This window comes from Phycodurus eques, chromosome 5 (assembly GCF_024500275.1).
Source record: "Phycodurus eques isolate BA_2022a chromosome 5, UOR_Pequ_1.1, whole genome shotgun sequence".
NCBI lineage: Eukaryota > Metazoa > Chordata > Actinopteri > Syngnathiformes > Syngnathidae > Phycodurus > Phycodurus eques.
In genome coordinates, this window is record NC_084529.1 from 29,934,817 (window position 1) to 29,954,259 (window position 19,443).

Below are 19,443 nucleotides of genomic sequence, written 5' to 3' on the forward strand. Positions count from 1 at the left end.
TACATTTTTGTTCAGTTCGACTGGGTGTGCAACTTGGATGAACATAGCTGCGTTGGGTTCGTAGAGTTCGACACAGCATAACCAACCAATTAAATCAACAAAAAGGATGCCTATGAAAAAGAAAACCAATAGATGACATCCATTTTTTAAATTGACATTCTGACTTTTTACAGCTCCAATTAGGAAGTCGCACAGAAGTGACAATTCTTTGTTGACCAATAATTAGGCTGTGTTATGTCGAGCTAGTCCCTTGAAGTACCAAACCACGACAAATCTTTTTATTTTCCCCAAATGAAAGGGTTTTAAAACGTTGAACCATTGAGAACCGAAGGATAGAAACACAAAATAAATCTACGATCAAATGGAATCTTACTGTACTGCTTGATGGACTATTAGGAGAATTGTGGGCGTGTACTCTTTTATACCCGCTGTCATATTTATTTTTCCACACCGAAGCATGCAAGTTATTTTACACACTTGACATTTCACCTTGTTAACATGTCTGCTCATCCTGCTCAGCAGGATCCACAACTTGTGGCCAGTAAACATTGAAAACTAGCCATCCTCACGTGTATGTCACACATCTAATTATCTATGTAATCGGTTCACAAAGTCTGAGGCATGGTGTTTTATCAGTCCAATATCAATGATCAATTGGAATTTCGAATGAAAATAAATAATGAAATGTTCTTCTCTCCCCAGTGACCATCTCTACCAGTGTGTCCTTCGATGGTCTGCTGGTGACTGGCCTCTACACCTCCACACCCGTCCAGTCTGCTCCCATCCCCCCTCCGGCTGCTTTTGGCTTTGGTAAGTCTGAGATGTAACCCTCAGTGTGACGTCCTCATCAGTGATTTGAGGACCAGCATAAGCTCTTCATTGCATGACCAACTGAGTAGACCCTCACTGCTGACTGGAATGATGACGTTTCACAGGGCGCATGACCCAGCTCAGTGATCCACATCCGTTCCCAGAGTGACTAGAAGACCACTTCCCCACTTCTGTTTTGACAGGCTATGATAGATGAAGAGTAGGAATGCCAGAGGATTTTTATGTCTTCTGAGAGAAGAAAGGCTCAAGACTGACAAGAATAATGGACTTTTGAGAAAAGAAGCCCGGTGCTCTAGCGGTTAGCCTGTCTGTCTCACAGTTTTGAGGTTCAAGGTTCGAATCTCTTGCCTTCCTGTGTGAAGTTCACGTTTTATCTGCACTTGTGTGGGTCTTTGTCCCAGATTCATGCATTTTAACTTAATTGAAGACTCCAACCGGACCAGACCAGCAGTGAGGGATGCTGTTAAGCTGAAGGAGCCCTATCAGGCCTTTTTGACCTGTGGGACTCCTGAGGCAAATGATGGGTACCGGCTGGCCAAGCGGAATGCAGCTTTGGTGGTCACTGAGGCAAAAACTCGGGCGTGGGAGGAGTTCGGTGAGGCCATGGAGAGCGACTTCCGGATGGCTTCAAGGAAATTCTGGTACACCATCTGGCGTCTGAAGAGGGGGAAGCAGTGCACCATCAACACTGTGTGATGTGGGGATGGGGCGCTGCTGACCTCGACTCGGCACATTGTGATTCGGTGGGGAGAATACTCCCCACCGAATCACAGACCTCCTCAATTCCACCGACACGCCTTCCCATGAGGAAGCAGAGTCTGCGGTCTGTGAGGCTCTCCTATGTCTGGGGTTGAGGTCACTGAGGTGGTTAAAAAGCTCTTCAGTGGCAAGGCCCCAGGGGTGCATGAGATTTGTCCGGAGTTCCTAAAGGCTCTGGGTGTTGTGGGGCTGCCCTGGTTGACATGCCTCTGCAACATCACGTGGACATCGCGGACACTGCCTCTGGATTGGAAGACCGGGATGGTGGTCCCTGTTTTTAAGAAGCCTGACCGGAGGGTTTATTCCAACTACAGGGGATCACACTCCTCAGCCTCCCTGGTAAGGTCTATTCAGGGGTGCTGGAGAGGAGGGACAGTCGGGAAGTCAAATCTCAGATTCAGGAGGAGTGTGGTTTTTGTCATGGCGATGGAACAGTGGAACAGCTCTACACCCTCGGCAGCTCTACACCCTCGGCAGGGTCCTCAAGCTTGCATGGGAGTTCGCCCAACCAGTCTACATGTGTTTTGTGGACTTGGAGAAGGCGTTCGACCATGTCCCTCGGGAAGTCCTGTCGAGTGTGCTTCGGGACTATGGGGTACCAAACCCCCTCATAAAGGCGGTTTGGTACCTTTATGACCAGTGTCAGAGTTTGGTCCCCATTGCTGGCAGTAAGTTAGATTTGTTTCTGGTGAGGGTTGGACTCTGCTAAGGCTGCTCTTTGTCAAAGATTCTGTTCATAACTTTTATGGAGAGAATTTCTAGGTGCAGCGAAGGTGTAGAAGGGGTCCGGTTTGGTGGCTTCAGTATTTGCATCTTTGCTTTTTGCAGATGATGTGGTTCTGTTGGCTTCATCAAGCTGTAATCTCCAGCTCTCACTGGAGCGGCTCCCAGCCGAGTGTGAAGCAGTTGGGATGAAAATCAGCACCCAGAATCTGAAACCATGGTTGTTAGTCGGAAAAGGGTGGACTGCCCTTTCCAGGTCGGGGATGAGATCCTGCCCCGTGGGGAGGAGGTTAAGTATCTTGAGGTCTTGTGTACGAGTGAGAGAAGAATGGAACGGGAGATTGACAGGGGGATTAGTGCAGCGTCTGCAGTGACGCAGACTTTGTATCGGTCTGTTGCGGTGAAGAAGGAGCTAAGCCGAAAGGCGAACCTCTCAATTTACCGGTAGATCTACGTTCCTACCCTCACCTACCCATTGAGAGGAGCCAGATGAGGTGGCTCGGGCATCTGATTAGGATGCCTCCTAGACACCCTCCCTGGTTAGGTGTTCCAGGCATGTCCCACCGGGAGGAGACCCTGGGGACAACCCGGCTGGCTCTCGGGATCCTCCCGGAAGAGCTGGATGAAGTGGCTGGAGAGTGGGAAGTCTGGGCTTCCCTGCTAATGCTACTGTCCCTGCGACCCAACCTTGGATAAGTGGAAGAAAATGGATGAATGGATGGATGGATGGATTGATGGATGGATGGATGGATGGATGGATAGATGAAGACTCCTTATTGTCCAAAGGTGTGAATGTGAGTTGTTTGTCCAAATGTGCTTCGCGATTGGCTTGCAGTTATTCCAGGGGGTACCCCCATCCTGCCCAAAGTAAGCAGAGATAGGCTAATTAGGACTAGTGTTGTCGAAAATGGATAGATTGTTGAGAATGCAAATTTGAAAATCAGGTGCATCTGACTGTGCCGCTGTCAAAACGCTCATCTCGATCACATGATCGTGAAAAGAAAGCCCAGAAGCTCGCAAAAATGACGAAAAAAAACAAATATGTTTGGAGAGCTTCTTTGAAAAGGGGAACAGATACAAGAAACAAGGGAATGACTCCCCGTAATTAAAACAACTGTATTCAGCGTAATGGTGAGTTGTGTATTTCATGATTTTGTTTGTTTCTATGCTTGTGTGTCAGACTATATCTGTCCGTGAAACTGGTTTGTGGTTAGAGACTGCTGTGATGTCACAAATCATATTGTTCCCATAGCTACATATTTGGTCTATAACTAATTTTTAAAAACCAGCTTACCATATGAGACCAGTCTGTTGGAATTTATGTACAAAAATATTCGTCATTAGGACAGAGAGAAAGAAGTCAGCACTCTAGTTTGAGTCAGTTGAGGTCAGGAATCTAAAATTCTTCCAGACCATACTCATCCTAACATGCCTTTTATGGGCCTTGTTTTGCACACTGGGATCCATTCGTACTGGAAAAGAAAAGACCTTTCCCCAAACTGTTCACTGAAAAATAAGAGCCTTAGAATTGTCCAAAATGCCTTGGTGCAAAAGATGCAAAATTAAAAAATCAGAACTAAGGGCTCTCAACCAACCTTTGCTCAGTTGATGGAAGAGCTATTTTTTTTCTTGGTCAACAGATAGCCTGACTTTCATGCAGCCGGCCTGGTCCATCTGTATTCCATGTCAATACTAGTGCAGGGTGTAGTCTGCCTTGATCCTGAAGTCAACTGGGAAATTATTATTTGATTTTAGATTACGTGTAGTGCTACATGTTCACTTCATATAATACTAATATAATATAATAGAGTGTCCTACATCTAGTCTTGGGTAAAAATGTAGTTTAAGGGTCATTTTCTTATAATTATATTTCTAATTTGGCCATTTATTTTTTTTTAATGTTGCTTTGGTTTTACAGTATATGCTTGAAGTGATATAGAGTAAAATTTTAGGACAGTAGTAAATACTATCGAGATATATACACTAATTTGATGGCAGTGTAATGCCAATGTAATCTGAACAAAATTTCTTATACAGGTATGAGAACGGCGGCACGGTGGCCGACTGGTTAGAGCGTCAGCCTCACAGTTCTGAGGTGCGGGGTTCAATCCCCGTCCCCGCCTGTGTGGAGTTTGCATGTTCTCCCCGTGCCTGCGTGGGTTTCCTCCCACATCCCAAAAACATGCATTCATTGGAGACTCTAAATTGCCCGTAGGCATGACTGAGAGTGCGAATGGTTGTTTGTTTGTGTGTGCCCTGCGCTTGGCTGGCACCCAGTTCAGGGTGTACCCCGCCTCCTGCCCGATGACAGCTGGGATAGGCTCCGGCACGCCCGCGACCCGCGTGAGGAGAAGCGGCTCAGAAAATGGATGGATGGATGGAGGTATGAGAAAAAACATAAACGAAGAACATTTTTATTTATGAAGAACATCTTTATTCAATAATAAAAAAAAGCAGTGAGCTTGAAGCTTGACTGATTAGTCTTTAAAATTTAAAGCAGTATACTTTAAACAGCTGACAAAAGAATTATGTAATTTATCCATGCAAACTTTTGTAGAAACGCATCGATTAGAGAACACCCATCCTTTAAAACGTTTGAAGTTCTCCATCTATCGTATCCCAATTTAAAATCTACCACAGCTTTGTTGATAGAACCCATTGACAGAGCAGATGGTGGTGGCCCACTGAAACAGACTTATTGCATAATGGAAAAGAAAAAAGTGCATAATGGTAAAACATAAACAGCTTCATAGCAACCATGTGAGTTGCACAATTGACACAATTCCTCCTTTTAGAAACACTTCATACGTTTTGAATGATAACTTCCAGTAATTCACGTACTCAATTCAGTCAAATTAATTGATTTTCCAAAAGAAAATTCAGTGGGGTTGGGTTATGGATTTACCGTTACTCATCAAATTATATGAAAATAACCCTTAAATGTATTTAAACAGCCAGTTGAAGCCCACCTTGACCTTATTTCTGGACAAACAAAAAAGGATGTTTAAAGTCTGTCAAGTGTGAACAGATGGAGCCCTTGTGTGGAGTGGGGATTTCTTGCGGCAATGACTAACCAACAATGAAGAAGTCCTTGGAGGAGAGACCTCCTGGCCCAGAATCGATGCCCGGTGGGCTCACTTCATCCAGCGGCTGACTTTTACATGCCTATTTCTCGCCGGCCATTTTTTTCTGGAGATGCATTCTGAAACCGTTAGTTCACGCAGTAAATAAAAAAAAAAAAAAAAGTTTCACTGGGCAGAATGATGGCCATTGGGCAAGATTGGGCAACAGCCGAAAAAGCTATGTTTTCTAAAGGTCTGTTACAAATTTTATAATCTATTACATTATACGGCACGGTGGACAACTGGTTAGAGCGTCTGCATCACACTTCTGAGGACCGGGGTTCAATCCCCGGCCCCGCCTACGTGAAGTTTGCACGTTCTCCCCGTGCCTGCGTGAGTTTTCTCCGGGCACTCCGGTTTCCTCCCACATCCCAAAAACATGCAAAGTAGGTTAATTGACAACTCTAAATTGCCCATAGGTGTGAATGGGAGTGCGGATGGTTGTTTGGTTGGATGTGCCCTGCGATTGGCTGGCAACCAGTTCAGGGTGTACCCCGCCTCCTGCCCGAAGATAGCTGGGATAGGCTCCTGCACTCCCTTGTGAGGAGAAGCGGCTCAGAAAATGGATGGAGGAATGGATGGATATTACATTACATGGAGAGGGGATTCGACAGTGTTCAATTTGGCTGGCTGTCACTTCTGTAACAAAAGAAGTGACAGCCTTTCCCATAAACAAAGCTTCATCATTTTAGAAAGAAACATAGAAACGCTGCCGACATAGCTGTGCGTAAGAGAGCAATTTGAAGAGCAAGATGTGGAATACTACTATCATGATTTGCATCGTTGTTGTGACAAGTATTAAAGGATCTGAGGGGCCTGAGGGTCACGCAAATCAAAGAGGGAATATTACAATCCTGGTCTTTAGTGTCTAGCGTCTCCTAAAGGTGTGGCTCTAATCCCTTTTAATGGAGGCATGCGAGGGACATGCACACAGAATTCATTAGAGAAATGCACATCCACACTCCAGCTGGGTCCAGCTGCTCAAGCGGTAACTAGCAGGGGAGCATGTGGCTGAAAGATGTATCGGTGCAGGAAGCTACATGAACCTTTGGATACAAAGGCTGAAGCATCTTTACACTGGCACCATTTATAGTTCTATGTCCATCGGTTTTTAAGGCCTGATTATTACATGGTAAAAGTAAATACATTACAGACTTCACTGCTGTTGCCCTATACAAATGCCTTCATGGCCAAGCACCCTCTACCCTCTCTCTCAGACCTAATTACCCCTAACTGCGCCCTTCGCTCACCAGACATTAGCTACCTCACTTTTCCACGTATTCATAAAAACAACATTGGGGAGCAAGGCGTTTTCTTATCGTGCTCCTTACCTCTCGAATCAACTTCCGCCTAGTGATAGAAATGCTCCTTCAATCCAGCTGCAAAACTAGGCTGAAAACACATCTCTTCCCAAATGATTTTGACTTCGAAAGAGGGTCTTGGTAACTGGGGCCACCTCGTTATTGTGGCTTCAGCCTTAAGTTTCACCCAAAATCTGTGATGCTTAATATATTGTATTTGTAAACTGTTCATGCTTACTGTTGTTGATGTATCTGTGTGTAATTGATTTTAACATTAAGTGCATTGGGACGCCTCAGTGTGATTTTGCACTGTAAGAAAACAAAAAAACAAACAATAAACTTGAAACTTGAAGACGGGCAGCCATCCTAATGAGAATGAGTGCCATAAAAAAAGGATTGGATGAAATTAATAAGTGGTCATATAAGGAAACGTAGTCAAATTCCCCTTTTTTACTGATGCCCAATATAAACACATTTCAGTGTGTTACAGTGTAGTTCTAAACAACTACAAACAACAACCGCAATAATAAACAAATTGTTAGTGTTAAAGGTACAGTATTTCTAATGCTGCTCTTTGATTGCATCTCGTTCGATTATTGTACACCGCCCGTTGAAAGTTTGGATACACTTTCTCATGCTACTGAATGAAAAAGTGTGTTCAAATGTTTGCCTGGTGATCTAGGTGTACCTAATATTGTGGCCAGTGAGTGTAGGGTGCATGGTAAACAAGGAGAGCAGGATGGATGTTTAAACAGACAAGAAAGTGTGTGTGGAAGTTTGTGTTTAGTGGTCGGTGCGGTCAGACGGGCCTGTAAGAAATCATTCCCCAGTCTGCTGTGTCACTCGTAGTCAAACTCATAAAACCAGCATAGCGTGTTGCACTGCTCTTTTTCTGTGTGCCTTTTATGTGTTTTATTGGCGGGCGGTGGGGGTCTATCACATCGAATGGTAGAGAGACACACACCCAGACGTCACAGCGTGGCGACAGTGAAGGGAACATTTACTGGCTTTCTTTCGTTCTGAATAACACGGCACTTCACACTGCATTTGTAATAAAAGTGTGAGGCTTTGGGGGGGGGGGGGGGGGGGGGCGGTGCACCATGCAGCTATGCTGCATCATTACTGCATCATCAGAACTCAACACCCACTCGTTGTCAAATTAGCTAAATGGAGCAATTGACAGGGTAATGTGAACAATGTCACATTTGCTGCTTAGAGCCAGGAGATTCACCACAAGTTGCCGGGTGGCTCACCACAGACCTTATAGGCTGGTGTTATTACTCAGCTATGACGAGTGTGGAATCAGTCAAGCTGGCGATAAAAACATTGTTTGTGCCAGACATGCTTAAGAAAGAAGCGGTGTAGAATGACTTTGTTTTTTTAAATATGCTACCTCATAAAATTGTCTGACACAGCAGTGGAACTCTATCACTGTGCCAGGGTCGCAGTGTGGTATTTTGGTCATCTTACATTCACAACATGCACTTGTTATGTGGGTTAGTGTGTAAAGAGGTTCATTTTGGTCTTTTGTATTGAGTAGTGGAGACACTGTCTCGAGAGCAACTTCAGTGCGGCCTGAATTCCGACTGCCTCATGTTTTTCCCATTTTGACATATTTATTTCATTTAGAGCTCTTTGTTTTCATTCCAGTTTTTTGACTTTCCCAAAAGGAAATAACGCAGTCTTCAAAGTGCTATCCTCTTGGGATATCTATTAAGGACAACAGAAAATTGGTATGTCTTTGTTTCTTTTGTTTTTGTGATTTTACACAACAACAGTTAGCTGTAGTGTTACACTGCAATGATGAGGTGAGTCATCCCAAGAGGCAGGAACCTTGATGGTAAAAAAATGTCTCGTGGTCCAATTGCTCCTATAATGGCCAAATGTTTTCTATCACATTTAAAAAGAGTGCATATCCCTTCCAAATGTCTCCCTCAACATTCAAATTATGGGGTTGAACAAAAGTCTTTTGTGGAGAAAGCCCTGAAATTGATGAGCAGAAAAGACAGGCGAAGTAGTGATATTAAAGGAAAGGCAATGAGTGCAGAGCGGGAGGGGGAATTTGGACAAAGTGTGCATGAAATTTGGCAAATGGCGAGTAATGATAGGAAGCGCGTCGGAGGGCAAGGAAGGAGAGGAGACGGAAGCATAATGGGATGGCGTTCCATCACAGCCGGTGTCTGGGTGGCTGATTGGTGTTGCCTTGCTGATGCTAAGCTTGTGCGAACACAGTCATTGATGGATGGCTCAGTCACAGGGTGATGTTTATTTTGTCGTTAATTTGCATATTGGTGTGCATTTGTGGCTCTGCTCTCTTTAGCCAGGGAGGGCCTCTCCTCATCTCAGTATGATGGACCTGGCTGACTGACAAACTGACAGCTTAGTGACAGGGACATCCAGCCCCCTGTCTGTCCTCATGACGTATGGCCTCCTCCTGCTAACACACGAGTTATTAGAGATGGATTTTGGCTGCACCTTGACCTGTGGAGGAGGGGACAGCTAGGGTGTGTGTGGTCAGTCTGCATGAAAACACGCAGAGAAACATAGACATACCTCGGATTAGTGGCCTTGATTACTTATTACAGCGAGGTTTACATTTCAACTCATTAAAACACACATAAACTTATTAAAACTTTTTGAAATACTCCTCAGCAGTTATGTCAAGGAATGGGTGACTATCATGTGACATCATTTTGAGGAAATGAAAAGAAGACTCTCGTTCACACATTTCTCCCAATAAGAGACACAATGTGTTTGCTTCAAGCTGTTTGCCGCGCCCAGTTGAAGTTTACAGTAAACAGATGCATAAAACTGAATAGAATTAAACATTGTATGTTTAACCACCAAGATGTTCAACAAACCATGTCATTTTGTCAAATGAAAGTCCGCTATCTTAATGCCAACATATAATGGGAAACACGGTAGGCGGATTAATGGAAATCGGCAAAGGTGTTATGGTAATTATAAAACTTCGAACAATTTGCTACTTTAACACACATGGAGCGACACACAGAGCATATGTGGTATCTTAGCTTAGCTTAGTAGGGGATTTGCTCTTGCTTTTAATTATGCTACATGTACTCAGTGTTGCCTAGCATATTGCAGTACAACATGGTATTAGAATTAAAGCACGCAACTCTAAATTTGGACTTGTACACTGCAAAATCCCCCAGAAAACGGTTGCTTGAAAAGCTGTGATATAGCAGATGGGCGAAAAATGAACCGCAATGTAGCGGCGATTGACTGTACGTGCAATCGCGTTTTTAAATTGTGAATTCCGCCGTCATCCATCTTGTGACAGAAGGTCGGCTGTCTTCGCCCTCCCACCACCGAGTCTGATTGAATGTCGACTGATGAGCGATAGCAGCACATCGTGTCGCTGTTTACGCAAACGCACTCACACTGGTGAACAAAGCCGCTACCTATTCTCACACGCATCTCCAAGAGGCCCCAGAGAGCGCAAGTGTGTTTCCTCATACCCAACACACCACCCCTACTAATACACCTTTCATCATCTAGCTCCCTGTTGAGTGTGTGTGTGCAGGGGAAAGAGGAATGCTATAGTGAAATGGTGGTGCAGGCCGAGGAGAAGGGGCGAGGAGAAGGGGCGAGGGAAGGCATTCCCATGGGGGAGAGAAGCTGTCAGTCCCTGGGAGACTTCAAACACGTTGCCTCCCTGTGATCAGCCCGCTTCCTGGTTCTCTGCTGACAGCTCCCTGACTGCGCCACTTACGCTTCTTCATACACACACACACATACACACTCACTACCACTGACTTATCTATTCATTCCACAACACGTTCTCGCATTCAGGATGCACACATCTGCGCTGACATCCTTCATTACAATAACCTTGAACGCCGACACACGTTCGCAACTCTTGAGAGTCCCAAACTGTGGATGCTTCACTGGGAGTTGAAGAGCAGCAAGTTGGCGCTGGCAGTAGCAGCAGCAGCAGAGGTGGTGAGGATGTTAATCATGGTGATGATGATGACTTATCTAAGCCATTACTCCTTCCCCGCTCAGGGTTGCGACGTTCCGAGGCGCACGGCTCCTCGTGATGGATTAATTAGTGCAGAAGATGAAATGAGTTGTCAGGGGCAGGGGTTATTTGTGCTCTCTGAGGCACAAACTTGGGAGTGGAGATTGACTGGGACAGTTTGTTGGAATTCTTGCCGCATTTCTGCCCCAGCCCAAATGAGTCTCCTTTCCGTCTCCTCCGCAATGACAAGAGACTGATAACAGGTGGCTAAACATTTGGCTTCTTTCCTTAGCCCCAAGGACGCTTGGATGATGATGCATCACAAGTCGACTCCGTCCGTGTGCTAAGCTCCCCTGCGAGCCCACCTTCAAACAATTCAAGGGAGAACAGCCTCCATTATTAATTCAAGCTATATCAAGAGCAAAGTCCAGACCAGTGCATTAGTGAAGGCCATACCTCCCAGCAGAACAGGTCTTGCCTCTCAGTTGAGATGGAGCTGCACCTTCACCTTCCCTGCTGGAAATGTACTGGTTCACTAGTCGCTCATTCCGTGTGTTTGTCTCAGTCTGGCCCTGCCTGCTTGACTACAAACATGTATAAACCTTGAAATATGTATGCACGTTTTGAACTTTGCTGTGTTTCCTGCATGCAAACAAGGTTCAAAGATGGACTGCCTGTGATAGATTTCAAAGCAGTGTGTGTGTGTGTAGGTGTGTGTGTGTAGTGTCCATTTTCTAATCTTTATTATTCTATTCCATTTCATTTTTTTTTTTTTTTTTTTTGTTTCCTGGAGGAAAGCAGCTTCCGTAGGCTGCGTGGTCTCCCTTGATCTTGAGTTATTTTCTGCCATGGTGAAAGATTGGTTCTATGCCAGAAATCAGGAGATGTAGAAATATTGATGGCATTTGACTCAGAGACTCAGTTCGACGTATTTCTGTGCACACTAGTGGGCTTGCGTCAGTTTCAGCACAAAAGGCAAGTTGACTTTGAAGTGTGTCTTCTGTGGCGTCATGTTCCATACCTCCACATGCACCTTGCAAAGCGAGTGGGCAGCTGTGAGCTTGGTGTGCAAACGCAAGAAAAGTGATTTTACAAAGCCTTCTCGGCCTCCGAGCTCTATTCATATTTCAAGTTCCCTTGCAGGGAGTGTTCGAACAGTTGAAGTGCGCTCTGCCGCTGCGAGACGAGGTGTACATGTAGTACTTCTGCAAATTTGTTCTCCCCGAAAGGGCTGGATCCAATCTATTTGTCCACTCTTTTAAAGCCTCAAAGAACCTCTCTGCTTGTCCTCGCATACAAGTTATGAGTGAGCAACTCAGCCAATTCAATCTGACCCATATTTCGGCAGTGAAAATAGTCATTAACCTTTTTGTTTTTCGCCCTCCTTCAGAGCCAAGCTGTAGTCATGATTCGTCTGCTGCCTCTCAGCTCCGAACCTCGTCCATATTCACATTTAATCACACGTAAAACCAAGTAACATGTCAAATGCATGCTGCGTAGCAAGGGCGACATACTTTGCTTCCCCTTGGCTTTCCACCTGTCGCTGTGGGTGTCGTTCTTTTTCAACATGTGTGTCAGGACACAGCCTGCGAGAGCGCAGCCTCACCAGTTTGTTTATTTGCTGTCTCCGCGGTGCATGGACGTGGGAGCTAGAAATTAGCACAAGTCAAATCAGATTAATTCATCCCCGGCTCAAACTATTACTCGAGGAGTCGCGTTGAATTAAAAATCAAATTAGCCTTGGCGCCTGCCGGTAAAGCTGCTGTAATGTGTGCCTGCCAAGCCACAGTGACACACATGCGCAAAAGGCTCATGGCTGTCACTGATGGATGGACGTGTGGAGGAACGAAGAGATTGACAGGTGGAGGAAAAGTGGGTGCTCGAGGACTACAAGGACAAGGGGAACGGCAAGTCGCTGACTTTGCCACACTTTGTGGAAAGCTTCTCCTCGGGCTCACAGTTGGCTGACCTCCTATGGTAGCTCCTCTGCAGGCTCCAGCCCGTCTGCAAACACCAAGTCATGTCACTCCAACGTGGCCTTTCAGTCACACTTCACCCCGATGGATTGAAAAGCAAAGCAATTCCTATTTAATAGTACCAGTAGTACCATCTTGGAATGTGGCAGATAAAATAAGTTATAAGCTGATGACTGACTCTTTTGGGAAGAAATAAACACACAAGGGTACAATTATTAACCTCGCTGCCAGGTTTTAGGCAGCAAAAGCATCCAACCATGTTTTTATATTTGCAAATCTACAAAAATGTACATTACTTGTAGAACTAAAGCATATAAAAAGATATGTTGGAATCTCTGGAGTTGGACACAATCCTCTCGCGACTCTAAAATCCATTATAAAACCTTTATTAACGTTTTAAGTTAACACTTAGCGGTGGTACGGTGGATGACTGGTTAGAGCGTCAGCCTCACAGTTCTGAGGACTGGGGTTCAATCCGCGGCCCCGCCTGTGTGGAGTTTGCATGTTCTCCCCGTGCCTGCGTGGGTTTTCTCCGGGCACTCCGGTTTCCTCCCACATCCCCAAAACGTGTACGGTAGGTTAATTGAACAGTCTAAATTGCCCATAGGTGTGAATGTGTGTGTGGGTGGTTGTTTGTTTGTATGTGCCCTGCGATTGGCTGGCAACCAGTTCAGGGTGTACCCCGCTTCCTGCCCGATGATAGCTGGGATAGGCTCCAGCGCTCCCGCGACCCTTGTGAGGAGAAGCGGCTCAGAAAATGGATGGATGTATAGCCATGTTGTACCTATTGTATTGTGTGCAGCCAGGACAGACACTTATACCACTTTCCTTTGTTGCACATAATTTTTCCCTCATATTTACTTTTACTGTTGCCCTTTTTGTGGTGGCATTAAATAACAGCGATATGCTAAAGACTTGGCTGAGGATTGGCTAAGGTCTTGCGTCTTCTCATCTGTGGTGTTTCTTTGACATTTGGAGGCATATCCCCCCCGCCCCCACCAAATCGTTGCCATTGGACTTGGATATTTTCATGACCCTTTATAGAGCAGGAGAAGTGGCACACTTGTGTTTCTACTTGTTTGAACGCATACAAATGCAATAAATGCAGTACTGTATGCCATATTTGCATGTGTGTTTGGGAAATGACTTTTGAGATGAATGGTAATGGCTGCACGGTATGGTGAAAGCGTCATCCATCAAACACAGTGCAGCTCCAAAACAACACTTTGTTTCATTCAGAACAACATTAGTTTCAATGATGACACATTAGTTCAGGGGGAATATTATTAAGCCTCACTGTGCTCCATTCATCATTTACGCTCAAAAGACTCTTGAAAGAGCACACCACAGAGACGTAATAGGTATAAGCGCCTCTATAGACGATACCTTTTAGTTTGGAATTGTTTAGTATTGGACAGTTAGTTGAAATATTTTTTTTTTTAAAAAAGGCTCAACTATGTCCATAGGCACCACTACAATTTGAGAGATGATTCATTTATTTTTGCTGTATGTCCTTTTTAAGAACGCGAGAAAAGTGTATAACCAAACAGAATATTTAAAAAATATATATATTCTATGCTAGTAGACAACGTATTCACAAAAGTCAAATCCCATTAGTATGTTGTACATCTGCATTGCATTTCATATAGAAGTCCAAGAAATAAGTCCAAGGACCATTTATGGCATTTTTAGTGCTCACTATAGGGTGCTGGTTTACTCAAAAAAAACTAATGCATCATTTTAATGTGTATGCATAGAGGTGCTGCTGTATCAAAAATGAGTTATCTACCCCCAGAAAGTAGTAGAGTTACAATATGTTGGTTTTATACAGGCACGGCGGATGACTGGTTAGAGCGTCTGTCTCACAGTTCTGAGGACCGGGGTTCAATCCCCGGCCCCGCCTGTGTGGAGTTTGCATGTTCTCCCCGTGCCTGCGTGGGTTTTCTCCGGGCACTCCGGTTTCCTCCCACATCCCAAAAACATGCAATTGTTGGTTAATTGACAACTCTAAATTGCCCATAGGGGTGATTGTGAGTGCAAAGGGTTGTTCGTTTATATGTGCCCTGCGATTGGCTGGCAACCACTTCAGGGTGTGCCCCGCCTCCTGCCCGATGACAGCTGGGATTGGCTCCAGCACTCCCGTGACCCTTGTGAGGAGAAGCGGCTCAGAAAATGGATGGATGGTTTTATACATCCAATTCTCTTTTGTTGTGGCTCAATATGTAAATCCCTTTGATCAAATGTAATGGTCTAGTCACAGACTTTCCTCAAAAATGTTATGCTTTCCTTTCATAAATATGGGAATGCAATTGTATTAAAATGTACAAAATAGTGACATTTGTTTCTTGCCTGGTCTGTAGTTGAGCACCCCTAAATCTCTGATCCAAGAATTGCCCATGACTATTTCTACATTTGTGTTGTGTGTGAGTGAGATATGGAAGCCTAAATAAAAGTATTGAATTTGAGTATTGTCTTCTCAAGGTGTGTTTATATCAGGATAAATGAACATTGTAGTTGTGTACCGTATGTCTTTCAAAGAAATTCGATTGAAAACACAAGATGGCGCACCCCAGGTGTCCTTTTCTTTTGCCCCTCCACTCCCATTTTCCCACAATGTGCCTTATTCCCTTTTTTTTTTTTGCTGACAATTGGCATCTTTCGCCACCCACTTTAATGCACAGTTTCTTCCTGGCAACCTCGTGCCTGACCCCTACCGTCGCCACACTACCGCTGCGCCATCTCTGCGGTATAAACCGAGATGGACGCCCGTCCCAGCCAATGGCGGATCAGAGTTCATGGCCGTGAGACTAAAGGATGGTTGAATGCAGCACAACACACAAAGCCATACACAGATCACATGGGCTTATTCAGCAGCACAAAAGAGTATGGGGACCCTACTGGAACTGCCAGAGCTTGTGTGATGTATCATTTATGTCACCATTGTGTGGCTCTCTCCTGAACATGTTGACAGGATCCTTCTGCCTCCATGTTGGCGGATTCCCATACATCCACTGGCCTTTTAATAATCAGAATGCTCCACTAGGTTTGAAATATTACCATGAATTATGAGTTGATAATGGGCAGGCCTGTGCTCTCAAATCGCTGGAATTGTGTAGATATTATCAGTGGTAGATTGCAGATGCACATCATAAACACATAAAGTGAGCCTGGAGCACAACACATATATTTGCATCATAAATGAATCATCTCTGACTTTAAAATTAGCCTCTCACTGTTTAATCAAGGAGTGGTTTCGTTAAAAATAAATGAAAAAATGTAATCTCCTCGCAGCACATTTTATTCACACTCCAGCTATTTAATCTTTGTGTATGAGTGTGCATCCATAGTTATGAAAGCACCCATGGTGATGTCTGCTTGTGTTGCAATAAATGCAAATGTGTATCAGCTGACTCCATTTACTGTGGATAATGTACACAACTAAAATATTTCAGAATAATGGCATTCATCAGAAAATGGAATAAGAAATAAATTACATACTGGACTTGACCTTTTGTCTATAACGCCACATATGCATGCTACCAGAGTGATGATGTTGTTAGATATTAGTTACTGGCAAGATGTGGAATGGTGGTTACTGTATAAATTGCATTTGTACACATTGAGCCTCTCTAACTATGATTTCTAATGTCAGTGCGCTGGCTCCTGCTGCTCTTGCAGTGTGAAGTCAATGCCAGGCTGAGCCACCAATCGCCCATCTGCTCCATTGAGAGCTTCTCACTCCATTCAGTTGACTTGATATGCGTTTGGCTGTGGAAAGCTAATTAGCTTTGCAAAGGGAGATAGGGGGGGAAATGAGATGAAAATGCTGCATCACAAAAGACAGATGCTAAAGAGGACAAAGAGAGACGTGAGCTGTGAAAGTGCTGATAAAGTCAAGCATGGCCACTTGTGAGAGCAAAATGTGCTGACGCCTGAATACGGTGAACAATTATGACTTCATTGTTGACCACAAATATCATTACATATTGGTGATGAGAAACTGTCTTATAACAAATTATACATGAATTGTCCGTGTTTCTCTAAAAATGTACACATTTTTATGCATTTGAAATAGTTTCAAGCATGTAATCGTTTACAGTATATTTATGAAACTGCTCCATAGCGGGTGCACTGCAGGAGTTTGCAGCTCATATTATTTTGCCAATAATCAGTGCCGACAGCTCATCATCTGAAATCTGAAAGGACGTTTGCTTTTTTTGTTTTTGTTTGAGTGAACATAGCCTACTACTCATAGTCGCATGGTTGTTTGTCTATATGTGCCCTGCAACTGGCGGGCGACCAGTTCAGGGTGTACCCCGCCTCTCGCCCAAAGTCAGCTGAGATAGGCGCCAGCACACCCGCGACCCGAGTGAGGATAAGCGGTTTAAAAAATGTATGGATGGACTTTCAGTTCCAATTATATGGACAAAAAAAAAAAATAATTGTAACATGGTCCTATTCAACAAATGTTAAATTGACCTAGGTGGGCTTACAGCCCCTAAAAACAGTCTTAAATTTGATTCGCTAAGGTCAGCGGAAAGCCTGAATGATATGCATCTTTGGCATATGCCTGATTATGGCGATTGGATGCATGTATTATTTACTGAGAAATGAAGGAACACCATGCTTCATTATTGACAAAACAGAAGAAAATAATGCTGGGTCAGCATCTTTGTAGGAGTCACACTTAAATTAGTGGTTTAGAGAGAAGTCGCAAGCGTTCGACATCAGTTGTGGAAATATGTTACTGTGTTATTGAATAGAAGAGTGAATGAACACGGTATGGGCTCAGGGATTTAGTGCTTTGTTATCTATTTGCATTTCACAGTGATGAAAGCGCCCGTGTCTCCTCCTTTTCGCATCCGGCTGTACAGAGCCAAGAGTGTCGGCTCTCCAAAGTTTATTGCTGAACTGAAACATTTGCTGTTTGGATTTCATTGAATAATTGTGACCTTTTCTCCCACTCGCTCCTCAACATGAAAGAGGACTAGTTTGGTTATTAGCATTTTATGCGCGAGTGTATTTTTCCAATGGGAATAGAAATTGTGTGTGTTGTGTGTCCTGGAGTGCATCAGTCTACCTTTTCATCTTCACCTCACTTGTCTGCAGCCACTTCTTTTCCTCTCTTTTCCAGTGTGTCTCTCTCCAAAGTGTCTCCTTACCCCCTGGTGCCTCCCTTAAGCTTTAACTACTTACATTTGATCTTTTTGAAACGGCACTTTAATTTTGTGAAACTAGTCCTGTCCTTATCAGTGGTCGATACTCCAACCTTTCATTGTTCTCTGATTTATAAATGTTACTTTAGATGACTCATTCCTGGGTTTGCATCGATGGTATATGTTTGTGAGAATTGTCTAAAATTCTCTCTGGATTAAACAATCCTAAATCCTAATCCTTATTCCTACATTGAGTTTTTTTCTCAGGTGTCTTGTTCAAGGTCAACACTGTTGTTGCCTATGTTCTTTTACTGTATAACCCACAATTTGATGTTTGGCTTCAGTTTTACTTCCTTTTCACGTAGGGTTGGGCTTCATTTGAATTTGAGTGATTCCGGTCCTGATTCCGGTTCCTCATTTCGATTCCGGTACCGAACAATTTTCAAGTCCGATTATTTTAGGAGGGTTGGGGTCAAAAAAAGTTTGCATGCTTGAAATAAAGGGTGTCCAATTATGAACATCCATTTTCTTAGCAGTCTGCAGCATAAACTAAAATGAACATTTGACTCGGGGTTCTTTATAACCAGTATCAAGATCAAACCGATGAATTAAAAGGCAATGTGTGTGGAACTAACCCACCTTATTTAATATTCATTCATTCTTGTTTCAGCTAAACGTTAAATATGGCATTGTTAAAATAGTCATTTGCGACTGTTTTATCACGTCGAATGGTTTATATGTGCAAGTTTGACTTGACTTCCTGCTTTAAACGTGTAGCCTTTTATTTGGAAGGGTACGCAGTGGAACTCAGCCTTTTGGCATGAAAAATAACTTCACACAACACCGGTAAAAAGGAAAGTATAACAAGACGGCAAGAGAAAGAGTAATGAATGGAACGAAACGCTCTGTAAAACGTTGATTCCTTTACCTACCCACCGATGAGACGCAAGGTCAGTGTTTGTGATACTGTGAGACGTTTTTGTCAATTCCGTCCCAATTCATTGTGATGTAAAGTTGCTAGTTTGACCTTTAATGACGTTTTAGCTCAATGTTAAGCTTGTAATGCGACTGTTTGTACTTTCTTTCCAGTATGCTAAAGTAATTAATATTTTATTTTTGTGTCTGTCTCATCAGCTCTACCTTGGTTTGAAGACTACAATAAATGCTAAAAAGCAAGGGTTTTCACTCACCCAATGTGACTTGACTGAAGTTCCGTGCGGTGTAGGCCGAGGCTCGGAGCGGAAGGGAACGCGTCAGACTTCTACACATCGTGAACCCCCTATGCACAATATAATCTTGTGCCCCCTATGCACAATATAATCTTATCTAATCTGGTCATTTATTTTAACATAGTTAAGACACACCTTTTTTCGCCACTGCCGTTGGGCACAAACACATCCTTCGTGTGCTTTCTTCTCCATTGGTTTTCGCCACTTTCTTCTTCGGGGGCGGCGGACTGTAGGCATCGAAACTGGGAAGCATTTTTTTTTAAAATTTGAACAATTCCAGGAGAACTGGAATTTTTAGTGAGTCATGCGCAACCCTACTTCCTCCAATCTGTTATTTTTCCAAATAGGGTTTGCATTGAAAGCA

The 19,443-nt window shown here is 43.9% G+C and overlaps 1 protein-coding gene across 2 annotated transcripts in view; it reads left to right on the plus strand.

The window, feature by feature from the left end:
- Positions 1 to 19,443, plus strand: part of reln (reelin) — a 100,410-nt gene that overhangs the window by 19,183 nt on the left and 61,784 nt on the right. For both annotated transcript variants that reach the window (XM_061676200.1, XM_061676201.1), the window contains exon 2: positions 703 to 810. In XM_061676200.1, coding sequence (XP_061532184.1) covers positions 703 to 810 — 108 coding nt within the window. The remainder of the gene's footprint in view (positions 1 to 702; positions 811 to 19,443) is intronic.